Source organism: Artibeus jamaicensis, unplaced genomic scaffold, assembly GCF_021234435.1.
Source record: "Artibeus jamaicensis isolate MK-2021 breed Jamaican fruit bat unplaced genomic scaffold, CSHL_Jam_final contig_2738, whole genome shotgun sequence".
NCBI classification, from domain to species: Eukaryota; Metazoa; Chordata; class Mammalia; order Chiroptera; family Phyllostomidae; genus Artibeus; species Artibeus jamaicensis.
Genome location: NW_026521603.1, coordinates 77,915 through 98,929, shown reverse-complemented (window position 1 = coordinate 98,929; position 21,015 = coordinate 77,915). Strand labels below are relative to the sequence as shown.

Sequence of the window (21,015 nt, the reverse complement as noted above, 5' to 3'; positions counted from 1 at the left end):
ATCTTCTTGCGCCATTTCTTGTCTGTTCGCGCCCTTTAAGTGTGAGAAGCGGCACCTTGGGACTCCCAGGTCGCTGGGTTGTGACGCTGTATGTGGGGACGTGGTCAGAGCGGGGAAATGGCGACCCCCTCTGCTGTTTCTCACAGCTGGGTGAGGATCAGCGCATTAGGTAGTTCACCTGGGCCAGGCCACTCAGAGTCACTGGATTATGACGCTGTATGTGGAGGTGGGGTCAGAGCAGGGAAATGGCGGCACCTTCCACTGCCGCTTGCCGCGGGGACCCGCCGGGCCCCAGTCCAACCGCCCACTCCCTTGCCTGTCCACCCGCGCACAAATGCGCGACCACAGTCAACACGCAGCCCTGCTCCCCCGCTGTCTCCCCCGCGATCTCCCCCGCGGTCGCTCACTAGGTCCAACCCTGCGCCTGGATTCCACGCATCTGGATTCTGCCCGCCTGAGTCCGTCTGACCGAGTCTTCCTGTGCAACCCCGCTTCACCAGCCGCTGGTTTCGCCCCTTACTGGTCAGGCTGAAGAATTTGTTGTTAATGGACTTCCGAAAAGTTCAATTTTCCGTGTTCTGGCTGGTTTTCTGTTGCTAATATTTAGTTGTCTCTAAACTTGGTTATGTGAGAAGGCACGGCACATCCACCTATGCCTCCATCTTGGTGGAAGTCTCAGGGCTCATCTTTATGCTCTCTTCTTCATAAACGCCTTCCTGGGCTATGAAAGAATCCTTCCTCCAACAAACTTCCACAGTACTTTCGCTACCTATTCCTGCAGCATATTCTTGCTCGGGTGACTATGGATTTTTTCATCTTTTCCGTAAGACTGCCAGCACTCAAAAGCTTTAATGCTTACACATAGTCGTGTATCCCCTCCCCACATGATCTTGTGCTTAATAATTCCATGCCTATTCAATAAATATTAAATAAATTAAGTCATATTCATCTTGCAACCATAAAACTTTGAATACACATCATAAACAAAGTAGCAGAGTTGAAAACAACTCTACTTTTTCAGCTCAAAGACTTTTCATTGGTTTATATAAATATCATAATGCTCCACTCCAAATATCTCCCATCATATTCTCAAAGGAAGTAAGAGAAATCATTACAATATATTACACTCGGCCCAAAGGATTTAGGAACCCAACCAGCTATCACGTGGGCAAAGCAATCACTTACTTAAGTGCTTCTTTGGCTCCAGGAAAGGTCTGCATTAAAAGAAAACAAAAATATTCTAAGAATACATAAACCCAAATTACTATAGAGCATAAATTTAAATGACTTCTACAGTAAGCATTAATTTTTAAAATATAATAAAAGAAGCTGAATTATTCCATTTTATATAAGTACATATTGGTGGGCAAGGGACACAAATACTTTACCTCTTAATGATAAATGAAATCCCCGCTTTGTTCTCCAAAATCCATTTCAGAGTTGCAAGATCATAGTTCTCAGGGTGTTTAAAGGCAACGCCCTCCGGAAGCCCCTGCACCACCACCGCCGACTGGTCTCGCAGCATCTTCTCATAGGGAACAGGCACCACTGTTGATTTTCCTAACGCTTTCCCTGGGGTAGGAGACAGTGGAAAGAAGAGGTGACGTGGAAAGAAGATAAACATCATTAAACGTTAAGGTTGAAAACTAAACCATCAGTTTATCATGGGTCAATAAATGGTATTCATGCTATCTTGTGGCATCTAATTGCAAAACTACTTTGAAATATCATAGGGCCCTAGTCCCATGTTAGCAAAAGTTCTAAACCACAAACAAATCCAAAGGGCAACAAAGCAAGTACATAAGACACTTATATAAACCTACACTGACAGGAACAATGGTCAATTGCCTGCACTACTCTCTTTCTTTGCCATGGTCCCACTCTGGTACAACACAATCTGTCCATTTACAACTCAGCCTCAGAACATGGGAACCTGACAAATCCAAATGCTGCCACAAGAGGCAATTTTTGATTAATATTCTCACTGAAAACTTACTAGATGAATAAAACCTACCTTTACAAATGACTGGATTCTGTCATGCTGTCAGTATGTATGACGCATTGAGCCCATGGATGCTGGAACTCCATCCCCCAGAGTTCAATTTTACGTACGACCTTACACCATAACCTGTATCGCCCCCCTCTGACCACTTTTTTTCCTTAAAAGAGTTTTGTTTACCACATGATTAGATTAACAAAAGGTGGTTTTTTTCCTGAGACACTGGCATACATATACAAAATAAACAATTCCTTCTGGATGATTATGATGTGCCGGTGCAGCTTCTCTGGTGCAGGATCCTGATGGCAAAAGGCTACGCATGTGTGAGGGATACTGGTATGCGGGAGATCTGCGCACCTGCCCTTGATTTTGCTGTGACTCTAAACCTGCTCTAAATGAAAAAAAAAAAATTCTAATACTGTATTTGTTTCTGGGTTCCTTCACACTGCAAACAGAAAATAAGGCTGTTGTTCCTAATGTTAACATCCAACAATGACAGATAAATTCATTCAATTTGTGAGAGTGTGTTGTATGATGTTAAACCTACCTTTTAGGAAACTCAGTCACATAATCTATTTTTTAAGAAATTCAAGTATATAATCTTACCATAGCAAAAGCAGAAATAGTCCTCAACGGTTTTTCTGAGTGCTTCAATCTCTACAGCATCTACACTCATCCGATTTGCCTGGGTTGTAGATTTCACTTTATGCATCTCTGCCTTTTCCTCTTCTTCAACACCTGTAAAATAATTAATGATATACAAAGGCTTGCATCCATTTCTTATTGTCCAGCTTTCAGCATGATTATTTTTTCCAATATTCTAACATTTATGATGTATTATATAAACACAGAAAGGAAAGGGAAGGGGGGGAACTTTAAAAATAAAAGCAAAGCCCTGAGCAGGTAGCTCAGTTGTTTGGAATGTAGTCCGATACACCAAAAAGGTTGTGGGTTCCACCCCCAGCTGGGGAATGAATGTACAGGAAGTCACTGATTGATGTTTCTCTTTCTCTCTCTCCCTGCCCCCACCAACTCCCTTCCTCTCTCTCTAGAATCAGTAACTGTATCCTCAGGTGAGGGTAAATTATAAAAATAAAAAGATAGCCCTGGCTGGCATGGTTCAGTGGATTGAGAACCAGCCTGTGAACCCAAGGGTCAGCCACCCAAGGGTGGCTGATTTGATCAGGAACCCAAGGGTGGCTGATTTGATTCTCAGTCAGGGCACATGCCTGGTTTGTGGGCCAGGTCGCCAGTTGGGGGCATGCGAGAGGCAACCCGATCAATGTATCTCTCACACACTGATGTTTTTCTCCCTCTACTTCTCCCTCCCTTCCCCTCTAAAAGTAAATAAATAAAATCTTGTAAACATTTTTTTAATAAAAGCTAAAAGACGTGTTACTTGAATGAAAATAAGAAATGATTATCATCTGTGACATAAGCATAGCTTTAACTAAAAATCCTATAAATCAGTTACATGGTTTTTTTTAACTGACAGGAGAGAGAGAGACAGACAGCAATGAGCTGTTCCACTTATTCATGCATCTATTGGTTGTTTCTTATACGTACCCTGACAGTAGATCAAATCCACAACCTTGGTGCATGGGACTGATGTTTTAACCAACTGAACTACCTGGCTAGGGAAGCTACTAATTTTACCTTAAGAGTAATTTATCAACTACAAACTTAAATAAGGGAAGATTATCAACACAAAACGTATTCTAGCCTTGCAGAGTTCAAACACAACAGCCACTAGACAACTACAGCTACTGAGCACTTGAAACGTTGATAGTCCAGATTAAGATGTGTTTTACGTTTACCAGGTTGGATTTTTCAGACTTACTATAAAAACTAATATGCAAAATATTCCATTAATAATTTTATATTGATTACATGTTGAATGATATTATTCTAGATGTAGTGGGTTTGAATATAACCACTAAAATGGATTTCACATCTTTCTTCTTTTTTTTTTAACAATACCATAACTAGAAAACTCTAAATTTCACAAGTTATTCACATTATATTATTTCTAATGCTTTTCTAAAGCACAGAAAAGAGCTTTGATTTCTCCCCTGTATTTTCTAAAACTGACCACAAACCTATTGATTGGGCTTCAGAAGACCTGTATTAATCCATATCTGCAAAATAATTTATAAAATTATTAGGGAACCAAGAATTTTCTCCAAAAATTATTCATCATTGCATCAAATTAGTGTTAACAAAAAGAAAGTGTGGCCCTGGCTGGTGTAGCTCAGCGGATTGAGCGCGGGCCTGGGAACCAAGCAACCAAGGTTCAATTCCCAGTCAGGGCACATGCCTGGGTTGCAGGCTAGTTTCCAGTGGGGGACACACAAAGAGGCAACCATACATTCATATTTCTCTCCCTCTCTCCTTCCTTTTCCCTCTAAAGATAAATGAATAAAATCTTTAAAAAAATTTTTAAAGAAAAACAGTGTGAATACTGATAGGCAATGACTACAATTTGTAACGGAGGACAATTTCAGTAAAGCTTAGTTCCAACCACTGGAGAAACACACAAGCAAGACAGTACCTGGAACAGGAACACAAATATGGCTGCCAGTGGGATGACAGTGTTCATGGGACACATCACACAAGATGTCACTGAAGCAACATTAGTATAAACAAATACACAAACATAACCAAATTCTTAAAAACTCATAAAGTGACAAGAAATGGAAAAAATTAAAGACAGATTACTACCATAAAGTTTAAAAGCTCACAGCTGGGTGGGGAGGAAGGAATATAGTGAAGGAGAGAAGATGTTTTTTAAAAATGTAATTGTGAATTGCAATTCATGAATTAAGAAGCCTATTTTTACTTACCCATAATCTGCTTGACTTATCATAAATTGGATCTAACTTGATAATGGAAATTTAAATTTGGATCTTAACAACAAGTATATTATATGCCTATAAACATACTCATCTTTATTGTTCTCTTTCTGTATTTTAAAAAATTCTGTATCACACTTAATATAAAAGTTATGGCCCTGGCTCGTGTGACTCAGTGGATTGAGCACAGGCCTGTAAACCAAAGGGTTACCAGTTCGATTTCCAGTCAGGACACATGCCTGGGTTGCAGGCCAGGTCCCCAGTTAGGGGGCGTGCGAGAGGTAAACACACATTGATATTTCTCTTCCTCTCTTTCTCCTTCCCTTCCCCTCTCTCTAAAAATAAATAAATCTTCAAAAAAATTAAAACCCAATAAAAGCTATGAACAATGTTAGGTTAAATACAGATACAAAATTGTCATACTGTGCAAGGGAATAGGTGTTAATACCCAACAGTGACTTTCTCTAGGCCTCTCTCTAGACTTTCTCGAGCCCCCAACAGGGCACCAGGCCCGCAAGCAGGCATGTACCCTGACCGAGAATGGAACCAGCACCATTTCGGTTCATAGTCCGGCACTCAATCCACTGAGCAACGCTGGCCAGGGCTCATTTTGAACATTTTGCAATGTCTCCACGGACATTTCAGAAAGTACTTTTTTACTATAAGTGTCATTCTCCTTTAGAATATAATATGATGTGTTAATGCACAAATATTCAGCTTTAATATCTATGAAATACAAAAGCAAAAAATATAATACTTACAGTATTTCACAAAATCTTTCTGAAAATCCTTTCTGGTGTTGACAAAAGCACGTCCTCTCTCAGTTCCAACGACAAACACGTCTGTTTCATACACTGCGATGCAGGCCACTTCTGCCTTGGACTTGGCCAGTTCTTTACACTGAAATAGAAAAAATGAAGTGTTACATATGATATAATTTAAAAGTATTGTGTCAGGAGTCAACCAACAGCCGTCCCTTGACACAGTCAGGATGGATGAGATGCATCTGCACAGCAGAGGCAACTATGGCTGGTCTTCCTGTCTATCTCTCCTTGCATGTTTGTCTTTGCGATAAATAGGTGGCGGATTTTCAGACACCTGCATTTCAGGTCCAATGATCCGCAGAATTCCAATGAAGTTGTACAAAATGATTTCTTGGCCAGAGAACAAAGTCCCCCCTAATGAAGTAGCACCTGAATACCTAAAAGTTGATGGAGTAACAGCCCCTCCTCTTCCATGGACAGGAATTTATATTAATTAGAATTAGACAGGCAAAGAAACAGGAGAAGCTGGTTAACTACTACAAACTAAGCACGCAGAAACAATTACCAAGGAGTTAGAGTCCATATTACATAAAGAAACATTTTAGACAGAAAGATAGCTAAGTTAGATATCACAAAGGCCTCATAATGAATTTCCAAACCTCTGTTTGGTCTAGCATACCCTTTTGCCCCATGCCAAATTCTAAGGCCTTTAATAAACAATAAGACATTCAAACTCTGTACATAGAGCTATTTCAAATTGTTTGATTAATCGTTCTCCTGGTCAAAACAACCTTTGTTTAACATAACTGAAACTATGGAAATTCTTGTACTTTTCCTGGTTACCTCTGTATTGGTTTTTTCTGCTTAATTGATCATGCCATGCACCTGTTCCTTTAACGTTATACAACAATCCTATAAAAATAAAGCCTAAATCAAACTCTGAGAGTTTGGTCAAACCCACAGAGCCTGGCTGCTCTCCAGCATCCAATCGGGTATCTGACTCATCATTTGTTGCCTGCGCCATGCATCCTTCAGGGACCCTGAACCCTGCTGAGGCTGGACCCCGGCAATATTGTTTCTGATGGGTGAATAAAAAAATCTTATCCCTTAAACTGTCTTAATACATAACCTGGAAACAAAGTTTCTACTTTTTGGCCTTAAGTTATATACAAAAACAAAGAGTCCCCATTTTTTCAAGGGGGGTTTCTTTTTGAATAGTTTTTTTAAAAGATTTTATTATTTATTTTTAGAGAGGGGAAGGGAGGGAGAAAGAGAGAAACATCAGTGTGTCATTACCTCTAATATACCCACCCCAACCAGGGACCTGGCCCACAAGTCAGGCATGTGTCCTAACTGGGAATCCAACTGGCAACTCTTTGGTTCACAGGAAGCATTCAATCCACTAAGCCACACCAACCAGGGCTATTTTCCTATAGTTTTTACTGCTGATTTTAAACAGAAGAAACTACAGAATTTATAAGAAAAAAGGCAGTGATCCCTGCAAACACATGCCATTTGATCTGTTAAAGGTCAAATTCATAAGAAACCGACTCAGGTACACATACATGCTTACTGGAGAGTACTCTCGGTAACAACACCTGTGCACTACAAAGGGCGCAGGAGCCAGAGAGCTGAGAGCAAACACACCTGCATCAGGAGAGCTCTGGAACTGAAATGGCCCTTCCCAAAGAAGCAGAGACATCTTGGGCAAGGGATCCTCTACCAAGCACAGGAGCTGGGGTGATAAGTGCCATCAGTCCTAAAGAGAGGTCTGGAAGTCACAGCGCAACATCCATTATCCGAGGCCTGCGGGCCGCAGAGGGCCCAGGATGGCTATGAATGAGGCCCAACACAAAAACTGTACATTTACTTAAAGCCCTTTTTTCCTTCATCGGTTTTCATTATTGTCTGTGTATTTAATGTGTGGCCCAACACAACTCTTCTTCCAGTGTGGCCTAGAGATGCAGAAAGGTTGGACACCCCTGCATTACATAATCCCACCTCCAGAAGTATCTCCGCAGCTATACACAGCTGGAAACATTTAGGTGTGTATACTTTTACTAAGAATGGTTTTTACTAAGTATATTCCCATGAGATTAAATATTCTATAAAATCTTAGTAAGAGTATACAGTATAACATTCCATTTTATGGCTATACAATAATTCATTTCATGCTAACCTTATTGAAAATGTTAGCGATCCTAATTACCACTCCTAAAATCAACACTGAGATAATAATCTGGGAGCAAAACATTCATATGTATCTTGAACGACCTTCTCAGAAGAGACTGAGACATGGAAAGCTTTGACTATGAAAGTAAATATACTTTCTCCACTGCCTGGGGTGGCTCAGTGGACTGAGTGCCGGCTTGAGGACCAAAGGTCACTGGTTGACTCCCAGTCAGGGCACATGCCTGGGTTGCAGAACAGGCCCCCAGTACAGGGTCCATGAGAGGCAATCTGTCATTGATGTTTCTCTGTCTCTTTCTCCCTCCCTTCCCCTCTCTCAAAAAATAAATAAATGAAAGGAAGGAGGGAGAGAGAGAGAGGGAGGGAAGACAGGAAGGAAGGCAGAATGGGGGAGGGAAAGAAAAGGAAGGAAGGAAGAAGGAAGGAAGGAAGAAGGAAGAAGGAAGGAAGGAAGGAAGGAAGGAAGGAAGGAAGGAAGGAAGGAAGGAAGGAAGGAAGGAAATATTTTCTTTTTTATCCTTAGCTGAGGATCTTTATAGATTTTATAAAGAGATAGGGGAAGGGAAGGGGAGAGAGGGAGAGAGAGACACACATCAATGTGAGAGAAATATTGATCAGTTGCCTCCTGCATGTGCCCTGACCAGGGATGAAATTCTTTCGTGTACAGGACAACAGTTCAACTGAGTCACCAGCCAGGGCTGAAAATAAATACTTTTAAGGTTCTCAAAATCTACAAAAAGGGGAAAGCAAGGCTCTTTCAGTTTATACTCCCACTTGTAGTTCTAAAAGAGCTAACAATTCCCTACCAAGCAAATATTATTGTGTAAATTTCCCAGAAACATTTAAAAGGGTGATTAGTATAGTCAATAAGCCACTGATTGGTATTAAAATGAAAGAGTTTTGTACTTTAGGTAGTTTTCTGTCAATTAATATATCCTTTGCTATTTTTACTATTGTGTTAGTAGTGTTTCCCCACTGATGCATAAAAATCCTCAATGTCAGGCATAGAAAGCTGCTTTCAGAATTAAATACACAATTACAAAATTTTTCTGATTTTTAAATTCTTCTTAATATAACTATTTTTTATTTTTCCTCATCTAGATTTTAACCTGACACATGATAAACACTAAATTTTTAATTTTTTTTGCCAAACAGTCTGTTCTCATTTGTTGAAAACCACATCTTTCCTCCATTTCTCCTTGATTTGTACAATAACAGCCCTCTGATTTCTTAAATGGAAAGTGCTTCCATGTATTACTTTAAAATGTCATCTAGAATAAATAATGTTATACCTGCTGCAATGCAGAAATCTTTTGAACTATAATAAAGCCGTAGTAAAGAACATCAGACCAAGAGGTGAGCCAAAAGTCGTTCCCAGCAGGAAGAATCATGCTATACCCAAACTCTGTTACACTGCATTTGTATGAGAAGCACTTTGGCTGCTCACCTGTAAGAGCAGTGCGTTCTTGTCCCACTATCCACCCTCTTAGCTGGACAGCCCCGTCACCAAAGGCAGTATTTACGACACAGCAAAGCAAGGTTCATGCACTATCCAAGGATCAGATCAAAGAAACCTATAGGCCAAGGGAAGGACAAAACCAGCCTATACGCCTATAATTATACTTCATAACATACACCTAGGAACATGAGGAGAGATCTCTTACTCCTGCTGGTGAGGAGGAAATAAAAGCTGAGAATAATAGTGACCGACAACGATAAGAAAACTCTAAACATTCTAAGGAATAAAACAGATCCTATGTGACCTACCCTATGTTCATTCTATGCACAGATCAGCAGAAAATATTTTGATGCCAACAGAGTAGATTTAATCTCTAAATTAATACTTAACATTAAGGCCCAACTTTTGACAGTTTTTATGATTACAAGAAAGAAATAAGTGATTTTCAGAAAATAATGATTCCAAATAGAATCGTTAGCCACTAACCATTCTAAAATTTTTCTTTCTTTAAGGAGATAATTTTAAATTATTAGATAAAAAAATTTCCCTAATGTAAAAAGAAAAAGGAATCTAAAACTATGTCATACTGCGATTTATGGGGTTAAAACACACCCTAATACCAGTCAACACTTAACACAGAAAATACACCTTCCTCCAACTTAGAATATTTTATTTCAATGTGTCAAAAAAATACCTAGCCCTGGCCAGGTGGCTCAGATGGTTAGAGCGTTGTCCCCGTACACCTAAGGGTTGCAGGTTCAATCCCCGGTTAGGGCACATACCTAGGTTGCATCAATCCCTGGTCCGGGCACAAGTGATCAATGTTTCTCTTTCAAGTCGATGTCTATTTCTCTCCCCTCACCTTCCTCTCTCTCTAAAAATCAATAAATATATATCCTCAGGTGAAGATTAAAAAAAAAAGAAATGAAGTCTGATGCTGTTTTTAAAAAAAATCTATGAGATCAAACACAATATTTCCAGCTACCTATTTAAAAGCATGATAAGCAAGTTGTAACACTAGTATTTTGCTGTAATTATGTTTAATATAGGTCTTTTGAAAATAAAGAGCTAAGAGCTAACACACTGCATGTTTAGAATCAGGTAGCAGAGTAAGGGAAATTATGAATGCACAGCACCACAAAGTAAAAGATATAAAATAGTGAACACTCTTATGGCCCAAAATTCGGGTAATGTCATTTATACAGATATAATAAAACACCAGCACCACACTATAATATACCAACTCATTCTGAGAAACTCCAATATTACATATAAAATTAATGCTTGCAAAACAAGGGATTACCTAAGATATTTGTAAATAAAAGTTGAAATTAAATGTAAAATATTAAACATTTAGAAAAGTTAAGAATATTCTGAAACTGGTAATAAAATTTGATTTGAAAGGCTTAAATCCATAACTATTACTCAAGTAAAATATATTCTTCTTATTAGTAAACTGAAAACCATATGTTTTACAAGAACAAACCAATCTCATCCACAAGCCCATATCCATCCGAATATGGAATGTTTGATAGAACTGTAAAGCCGTCTCACCATGGACTCAAGAGCTGACATGAGAAATGTCACCACCATCCTGCTCTCTGAAGACTCCTCATCCTCAACTGGCAGGCCAGACATTGCTACTTGGGCCATGCTCCCTGTGTGAGAGAAGAAAGAAGAAAGTGAGCGGTTAGAAATCCTCAGTGTCCTGCTAAACATAACGTTATAGGTATGAGGTCCTCCACAGACTGCTTTAATTTACACTGCATTGAGAGAAAAATAAGGCTCAAAACCCAAGTATTATTTGCCACAAACTCTTATCCTATAAATTAGAGCATCTATCCTGTAACTTTCCACTTAGTTGTTTTTGTTTTTTTTTAAGATTCTATTTCTTTATTTCCAGATAGAGGAGAAGGCAAGGAGAAAGAGGAAGAGAAACATCAGTGTGTGGTTGCCTCTCACACACCCCCCACTGGGGACCTGGCCCTCAACCCACGTGTGTGCATTGACTGGGAACCAAATCGGTAACCATTTGGCAGGTCCACGCTCAATCCACTGGAGCCACGGATCCAGTTAGTTTTATTTCCATAAAATTAGGACAGCATCATCCCCCCATATAAATCCCAGAACAAGTTAAAATTTCTCCCAAGTAGAAGGAAGAAGTGATACACTTCACAACCTAGCAATAGTTTATCAAAAAATCAGCATAGGGGGTTTTCTTCCTCGACTTCCGCCAAGATGGAGGCATAGGTGGAGACTCCGTGCTTTCTCACACAACCAAGTTTAGAGACAACTAAATATTAGCAATAGAAAACACAGCCAGAACACAAAAAATTGAACTTTTCGGAAGTCTGATAACAACAAATTCTTCAGCCTGACTAGTAAGAGGGGTGAAACCAGCAGCTGGAGGAGTGGGATTGCACAGGAAAACCTCGGTCAGACGGACTCAGGCGCGTGGAATCCAGGCACAGGGTTGGACCTAGTGAGCGACCCAGGGAGCGACGGCGGGGAAACAGCGAGGGAGCAGGGATGCAGGTTGACTGTGGTTGCGCATTCATGTGCAGATAGACAAGTGAGGGAGTGGGCGACTGGACGGGACCCAGCAGGCCTCAGCGGCCAGCGACAGCAGAGGGCGCGGCCATTTCCTCACTCTGACCCAGCCTCCACATATAGCGTCATAACCCAGCGACCTGACTGGCCCTGCCCTGGTGAACTCTGCCCTGGTGAACTACTTAAGGTTTTGCTCCTCACCCAGCAGTGCGAAACGGCTGAGGGGGGTCGCCATTTCCCCACTCTGACCACGCCCCCACATACAGCGTCACAACCCAGCGACCTGGGAGTCCAAGGCGCCGCTCCTCATACTTAAGGAGCATGAACAGACCAAAAATGGCTCAAGAAGATCTCAAAGCCCCAGAGCCTATAAATCTAAGCGAAGAAGAAATAGCAAAACTCTCAGACGCACAGTTTAAAACACTGGTCATCAGGATCCTCACAGAACTGGTTGATTATAGCCACAAATTAGAGAAACATATGAAGGCGAAACTAATTGAAATGAATGGAATTGCACAGGAAACCAACAGCGATGAAAAGGAAACTGGGACTCAAATTAATGGAGTGGACTAGAAGAAAGCAAATAATGGCCAAACAGAAAAGAGTGAAGAAGCTGGCCAAACAGAAAAGAGTGAAGAAGCAAGAATTCAAAAAAATGAAGAGAGGCTTAGGAACCTCCAGGACATCTTTAAACGCTCCAACATCCGAATTATAGGGGTATCAGAAGGGGGAAAGGCATGGCCACCAGTGGAAAACTAATTTGAACAAATAATAAAGCAGAATTTTCTCAATCTGGCACAGGAAATAGACTTCCAGGAAATCCAGGAAGCTCAGAGAGTCCCAAAGAAGTTGGACCCAAGGAGGAACACACCAAGGCACATCATAATTACATTAGCTAAGATTAAAATGAAGGAGAGAATCCTAGAAGCAGCAAGAGATAAGGGGACAGTCACCTACAAAAGAGTTCCCATCAGACTGTCAGCAGATTTCTCAAAAGAAACCCTACAGGCAAGAAGGGGCTGGAAAGAGATATTCCAAGTCATGAAATCCAAAGACCTACAACCAAGATTGCTTTATCCAGCAAAACTTTCATTTAGAACGGAAGGACAGATAAAGTGCTTCTCAGATAAGATCAAATTCAAGGAGTTCATCATCACTAAGCCCTTATTTTATGAAATGCTAAAGGGACTTATCTAAGTAAAAGAAGTTAAAAAAACATGAACAGTGAAAAGACAGCAACTCACAGTCATTAACAACCACACCTAAAACAAAAGCAAACTAAAAGGACAGCTAGATCAGGAGTGGAAACATAGAAATGAAGATCTCAAGGAGGGTTAGCAACAGGGGAGTGGGAGGAGGAGAAGGGGGGAGAAGGTACAGAAAATAAATAGCGTAGACAGTAGATATAAAATAGATGGGGGGGGCAAGAATAGTATGGGAAATATAGAATCTAAAGAACTTGAGACACATGGTCATAAACTAAAGGGGGGGTAATGGTGGAGATGGGGGGTAGGGTGGCGGGGAATGAAGGGGGAATAGAACAACTGTAATGGCATAATCAATAAAAATAAATTTAAAAAAAATCAGCATAGGAAACAGATGCGCAATTCCCTTTCTCCCATACACACACTGATTATGGAAAACAGTAGGCAAAGTAAACTGTGGCTGCATGAAGATAATTTCTTCCTTCTTACCAAAAAGGAAACAGTGCCTAAAAGTGTGTGGCTCAATTTCTTGGGCACTCTCCTGCAAACCAAAAGGATGCTGGTTCGATTCCAGTCTGGGCACATGACTGGGCTGCAGGTTTGGCCCCAGAAGGGGCATACTCGAGAAAGAACCCATTGATGTTTCTGTCGCTCTCTTTCTCCAACCCTCCACCTCTCTACAAATAAAATATTTTCTAAAAAATAAAGGAAATGGGTTGCAGGAAAAATGTCATCTAAGATTTCTTAGTAATACGATATATTACTCTTTAAAAAACATTTTCTGATACTTTGATATCAGCAAAAAGCCTCAACTGAATTTCCAGCACTATAAAAATACAACATACACACTTTGAATAGCAAGTGTTGGCAACAATGTGGAAAAAATCCGAACCCTGTACATTGCTGTTAGGAATGTAAAATGATGCATCCACTGGAGAAAACCATTTAGCAGTTTCTAAAAAAAATTAAACAGAATTACCATGATGCAGAAATCCCACTTCTGGGTGCATACCCAAAAGAAAGAAAAGGATTCAAACAATATTTGTGCACCCATGTTCACAGAATTATTCACAACAGCCAAAAGATGGGAACGACTCAAAAGTCCATTGTCATATAAATGGGTAGACAAAATGTGATGTATGCGGTTTGTCTGGAAAACATCCAGCCACTGCTAATATAATGAGAACACTTTGTGCAACATCCATGTGAACTGGCAGCCAAGGAGAGTGGACTGGAATACACATGTGTGAACAATGACGACTTCACTCTACTAGTCAATCGGGGCAGTAGATGCCATTGAGTGAGCCATATGTACTGGGTGGCCATAGCATTCAAAATGACTGAGCAAGCAGGGCACGGTGGCGCATGCCTGTAGTCCCCGCCACGTGGGAGGCTGAGGCAGGAGGACCACTTGAGCACAGGAGTTCTAGGCTCTAGTGTGCTATGCTGAACAAGTGTCCTCACTAAGTTCAGACTCAATATGGTGACCTCCCAGGGGCAGGAGCCACCAGGTTGCCTAAGGAGGGGTGAACTGGCTCAGGTAGGAAATGGAGCAAAAGTTTCAAGTCCCATGCTGATCAAGATGACTGAGCGAGTAGAGCAATGAACCCGCATCAAATTTTGCATCAACCTGGAACATTCTGCCTCAAAAACTATGCAGATGATTCAGAGGGCCACAGCTATGGGCAACAGGTGATGGGCAGCCTCATCATGACAGTGAGCCCACTCATGCCTCATGTCTCAGGCAGAGTTTTTTGGCCAAACATCAAATCACCAAATCACCCATGTGACTCAGCTCTGTTACAGCCCGATTTCTGGCTTTTCCCACAACTAAAATCACCTTTGCAAGGAAGAAATTTCAGACCTTCGATGAGTTTCAGGAAAATATGAAGGTTCAGCTGATGGATTCAGAAAACTGTATGAGGTCTCAAGGTGCCTACTTTGAAGGGGAGTGAGGTGTCATTGTCCTATGTACAACGTTTCTTATATCTTCTTCATTATGCCTCTACTTTTCATATTTGCATGGCTATATACTGTCTGAGCAGACTTCATATGCATACACATACATACATATATATACAACAGAATTCAGCATTAACAAGAAATGAAGTTTTGACATATATGCTATGACATATGTGAATCTTGAAAATATTCTGTAATAAAAAACATTATTCTTAGTAAAATAAGTCGGATACAAAAGGACAAATATTGTATGATTCCACTCACATAAGATACCCAATTCATCGAGAAAGAAAGTGCAATGGTAGTTGCCAAAAACTTAGGGGAGAGAATAACGGGGAGTTATTGTTTGATGCATACAGAGTTTTACTTTGGGATGACGAAAAAGTTCAAAACAAAGTGGTGAGGACTTCCACCAAGATGGAGGCGTAGGTGGAAGCACTGCACCTTCTCACACAACTAAGTTTAAAAACAACAAAGTTTTAGCAACAAAAACACAGCCAAACCACAGAAAATTGAACTACACGGAAGTCTGACAACAACAAACCCTTCAGCCAAACCAGTAAGAGGGGCAGAGCCAGCAGCAGAGCGGAGTCAGGCAGAAAAGATCCACCTGACTGACCTGGGTGTGCAACCCAGGTGCGCCAGCAGCCGTGGGTGGATCCCAGGTGTGGAGTAGCGGGCAGACCCACTGAGGGCGAAAGGCGGTGGACTCACTGAGGGCTGATCGTGGGCACACATTCTCGCGCAGATAAAACAGACAAAGGAGCTAGCAGTGAGACAGATCATGCAGGCCCCAGCGGCGGGAAGCAGCAGAGGGGACCACCATTGTCCCTCTCTGACCCCGTCCCCACATATACAGTGTCACAACCCAGCGTCCTGGGTGGCCCCATCCTGGTGAACACCTAAGGCTCCTCTCCTCATACATAACAGGTGCGAACAGACCAAAACGTGGCTCAAGAAGAACTTAGAGCCCCAGAGCCGATAAATTTAAGCGAACAAGAAGTTGCCAACCTATCAGATGCACAGTTCAAAACACTGGTGATCAGGATGCTCACAGAACTGGTTGATTTTAGCCATAAATTAGAGGAACATATGAAGACTAAACTAATTGAAATGAAGGGAAAGGCACAGGAAAGCAATACTGATGGAAAGGAAACTGGGACTCACATCAAGGGAGTGGACCAGAAGGAGGAATAAAATGACCAAACAGAAAAGGATGAAGAAATAAAAATTCAAAAAAAGAGGAGAGGCTTAGGAACCTTCAGGACATCTTTAAACGTTCCAACATCTGAATTATAAGGGTACCAGAAGGGAAAGAGAAACAGCCACAAGTGGAAAACTTATTTGAACAAATAATAAAGGAGAATTTCCCCAATCTGGAAAGGAAATAGACTTCCAGAAAATCTAGGAAGCTCAAAGAGTCCCAAAGAAGTTGGACCCAAGGAGGAACACACCAAGGCACATCATAATTACATTAGCCAAAATTAAAATGAAGGAGAGAACTCTAGAAGCAGCAAGAGATAAGGGGACAAGTCACCTACAAAGGAGTTCCCATCAGACTGTCAGCGGATTTCTCAAAAGAGACCTTATGGGCAAGAAGGGGCTGGAAAGAAGTATTCCAAGTCATGAAATCCAAAGACCTACAACCAAGATTGATCTATCCAGCAAAGCTTTCATTTAGAATGGAAGGGCAGATAAAGTGCTTCTCAGATAAGATCAAATTCAAGGAGTTCATCATCACTAAGCCCTTATTATATGAAATGTTAAAGGGACTTACCTAAGAAAACGAAGATAAAAAAGATGAACAGTAAAAGGACTGCAAACTACAGTTATTAACAACCACACCTAAAACAAAAGTAAACTAAGAGGACAGCTAGATCAGGAGAGGAACCATAGAAATGAAGATCACGTGGAGGGTTAGCAACAGGGGAGTGGGAGAAGGAGAAGGGGGAGAAGGTACAGAAAATAAGTAGCATAGATGGTAGGTAGAAAATAGATGGGAGGGTAAGAATAGTATGGGAAATATAGAATCTAAAGAACTTGAGACACGTGGTAATAAACTAAAGGGGGGATGGTGGGGGAGAGGGGTGCAGGGTGGAGGGGAATGAAGGGGGGAATAGAACAACTGTAATGGCATAATTAATAAAATATATTTTAAAATAAAATTAAATTAAAATTAAATTAAAATAAAAAAAGAAAGTGGTGATAGTCACACAGCGATGAGAATGCACTAATGCCAGGAAAATGTACATTTAAAAATTATTAAAATGATACATTTTGTTATGAGTATTTCCCCAAAATGTAAAAGCAATAACACCACATGAAAATACTCTTGCCCTGGCTGGTGTAGCTCAGCGGATTGAGCACAGGCCTGTGAATCAAAGGGTCACTGGTTAAATTCCCAGTCAGGGCACATGCCTGGGTTGCAGGCCAGGTCCCCAGTAGAGGACACATGAGAGGCAACCACACATTGATGTTTCCCTCCCATTCTTTCTCCTTCCCTTCCCCTCTCTCTAAAAATAAATAAACAAAATATTTTTTAAAAATACTCTTAAGGCAAAATCTAGAGCAAATTTTTTTAAATGATCATGCTAAAAAATTGTTTCCCATCCATCAGTATGCTAAATTAGATGCCTGTTAAAAGTCATCTCTTTCTGCACTGGCTGGTATAGCTCAGTGGATTGAGCACTGGCCCCGAACCACAGGGTCACTTGTTCAATTCCCAGTCAGGGCACATGCTTGGGTTGCAGGCCAGGTCCCCAGAGGGGTGTGCAAGAGGCAACCACACATTGATGTTTCTCTCCCTCTTTTTCCCTTCCTCTCTCTCTAAAAAGAAAGAAAAATAATTTTTAAAAGTTATCTCTTTTAATTTTTGTTGAATTCTAGTTTTAGCTAAATATCAAGTAATCAAATGAAAGGATAGTTAAAAAATTAAAGACTGTAAGTTTGAATGCAAATTCTAAAAACCTATCTATGACTATAATTAATTTACTGATTATCTGGGTATGCCTTAACTGAAGCCCCAACATCCCAGAGTACATATGAAAATTATTTTGGCTAAAAATGTACCTAGCCCTGGCTGTTGTGGCTCAGTGGATTGAGTGTAGGCCTGCAAACCAAAAAGTTGTCAGCTGGCCAGGTCACCAACACAGGGACAGGGAGAGGCAACCACACATTTATGTTTCTCTTCTTCTCCTCCCCCCTCCCTTTCCCTCTGTCTAAAAATAAGTAAACAAACTCTTTAAAAAACAAACAGTACCTAAATCTTTTCCCAACTACTAAATAGAATGATCTACTGTTATTAAAAACTTACCTCTAGCCCTGGCTGGTGTGGCTCAGTAGATTGAGCACAAGTCTGCAAACCGGAGAGATGCCGGTTCGATTCCCAGTCAGGGTATGTGCCTGGGTTGCAGGCCAGGTGCTCACTGGGGAGATCGGAAGGCAACTTTGCACTGATGTTTCTCTCCCTCTTTTTCCCTCCTTTCTTCTGCCTAAAAATAAATAAATAAAATATTTTTAAAAATAAAAACTTATCTCTAAAAATACATTTTAAAAATCTTGAAAAAAAAACCCTGAAATATCTTCCATCTGTTACCACATAAATTAACTGCTAGATTAGATTTAGGCATCAACAAATAATAAAGTATACATACTGAGGAAATAAAATTTGATTAATAAAAAATGGTAATAAAACCAGTTGACATTTACTGCCACATGTCTATGAACAAATAGAGGCAATTTTGTTTCCCCAAACAAGATCTCTATTCTGAATGGAGACAGCATCAGGAAAAGCATCAAGCAAGGAAGTAATTAAATCAGAAAAAGTTTTCCTTAATTCTTTTCTCTTGGATAAATTTAGATTAAAATGTAGTTCAGACAAAATGGACAACAAATGCACATTACTTTTCCATAATCAAAGCATTCACTTAGAATGCTGTCCTTATTTCTGAAAGTTTGTATTTCTTAGTGATCTCACTTTCCTTTTAATTCTCCAGCAAAAGAAAAAGTGTTCTCAATTTACAAATGCAGTGACTTATCAAGGTCATATATCCACTATCAGAGCCAGAATAACACTAGGGCAATTTTTCACCTACTGCTATTTCCACTTCTCACTTTAAAATGCCATAAATCTGGTATGATGTCATCCACAATGAAAGTTAAGAAACAGGAGACAGCTGCCACACCGACACTCCCATAGCGGTACCACAAGCAACGAGAGGTCCTATCCCATTAGCAGAACTTTTCAGGAAGCATCTTCAAAGGAAAGAACCTCAAGGTGACCAAGTTCACTCAAGCTTGATAGAAAACAGCACATTTTGTTGGGTGCTTTCTGCTCTCAGAAATGGGTAAATTTGGATCTGAACAACAAGTTTGCTGAACTGTTCTTTGCAGTCCCAAGAGGTTATTTCCCTTTAGTCGAGACTATTCATAGAACATTTCCCCCTGCACCCATCATTCACTGACTGCCGCCTCTCTCTTCGCCCTTTCCCCAAAAGAAAATGCCTCACACAGTGGCAATAACTTACACCAGAGGACATACCAGGCCAGTGATGCAAGCTTAATGAGGCATGAGGCACTGGTCCTCCCAGAACCAGCCACCAAGAAAGCCAGTGGTGGGTTGCCCTGACTACTAACAAAATCTCTAACTCCAATGGGCAGCACCCAGGCTCCCCTTCTATGAACAGAGAAGCAACACTGAATCAACCATTTACAGTGAAAGTTCCTGACCTTACATGAGCGCCCTCATGTTCAAATGAGTTGGACAGACAAGACAGAAAGAAACATTTAGTGAAACATTCTCCCATGAGAGGCCATGAAACAAAAAATTTAAAGGAATTAGGGGAAGAGTTTACAGGAACTACCATAAAGGACACATGGGCAAAAATAATGGGATGAAAATGGGAGGGAGGTGAGGAGCACCAGGGGGTGGGGGGGGGGGGCTGGGATGGGAGTAGAAGTCAGAAAACAGTACTTGAACAACAATTAAACATACAAACAAAAAATTTAAAGGAACTAGAATGGCATATTTAGCTCTGCACTCGTAAGTAATTCAAGTGAGCATGATTTGTACCTCTGAACTTCATCAGTAATACTTCTTTGGAACAAAAGGGAAAATGACCAAAATGATCACGTACTCCATAAAACATTAAATACAAAAAGGATGACTTGACCTCTTTAAACCTTTTTAACAGCAACAGAAGAAAAATTGAACTGAGACAATTCACATGTTGAAGCCAGTGTTAGATGAGAAAACAACTTTGGTCTCTGTGTCTGTAACATAAGGTTCCTGCTTCCCCATTGTGGCTGATGCTGCCTTGGTGGAGGAGCGGTGTGGGGAGAAAAGGTGATCTCTCTTCATAAGGAAGAAGGTCATCATCTAAGGCAGAAAATCAGTAGTCAAGGAACAGCAGGAAGGGTGTCCCCCTATGTGCGTGCTATCCAATGTGGTAGCCAATAGCCACATGTAGCTATTTAAATTAATTAAGATTAAATAAAATTTAAAATTCCGTTCCTCAGAAGCACTGGTACACTCCAAGTGCTCAGCACCCACATGTAGCTCGTGGTTACTATAGTGAAGTTCGCAGACAAAGAGCATTTTCATGATCACGAAAACTTTTGTACTGCTATAGAGATTAATCTATGTTGAATAAATCCTCATGCCCCCTTGCACCACCATGGTGGGAGCTCTAGTAGAAGAGTGAGTTAACCGAGGGAAAAGAGAAGGTACGAGCCGGTACACAAAGGTCCATCCCAACCCCATGTGAGCATTCTTCACTGCCCAGCTCCAAAGATTATTGGCACAAGGGTATCCCGTGGAATGGGAGCGAGGTAGATTCCCTGAGAAAAGGAACACAGAAATACAGTCTTATGATAAGCTACGCCTAATTAATATGCATGTGAGACATCAGGGACACAGATTCTTAGGATAAAGTAATAAAACTCCAAAGAGCCTAACCCACACGGGTGCAGTGTGACCTTGCCTCAGTGATCAACCGGCACCAAAATGGAATCACACAATTTTCTTAACATCTTT

At 40.7% G+C, this 21,015-nt stretch overlaps 1 protein-coding gene across 5 annotated transcripts in view; it reads right to left on the bottom strand.

The window, feature by feature from the left end:
- The window catches only part of LOC119039394 (general transcription factor II-I-like), an 80,759-nt gene that overhangs the window by 37,212 nt on the left and 22,532 nt on the right, over positions 1-21,015 (bottom strand). For 3 of the 5 annotated variants that reach the window (XM_053662686.1, XM_053662688.1, XM_053662689.1), the window contains exons 2-6: positions 10,819-10,922; positions 5,613-5,751; positions 2,606-2,737; positions 1,389-1,572; positions 1,186-1,214 (exon numbers count right to left, since the gene is read on the bottom strand). In XM_053662686.1, the coding sequence (XP_053518661.1) occupies positions 1,186-1,214; positions 1,389-1,572; positions 2,606-2,737; positions 5,613-5,751; positions 10,819-10,917 (583 nt within the window). In that variant the 5' untranslated portion in view covers positions 10,918-10,922. Of the gene's footprint in view, positions 1-1,185; positions 1,215-1,388; positions 1,573-2,605; positions 2,738-5,612; positions 5,752-10,818; positions 10,923-18,294; positions 18,384-21,015 lie in introns of those variants that run through there. The other 2 variants (XM_053662687.1, XM_053662690.1) reach the window with 2 other exon arrangements.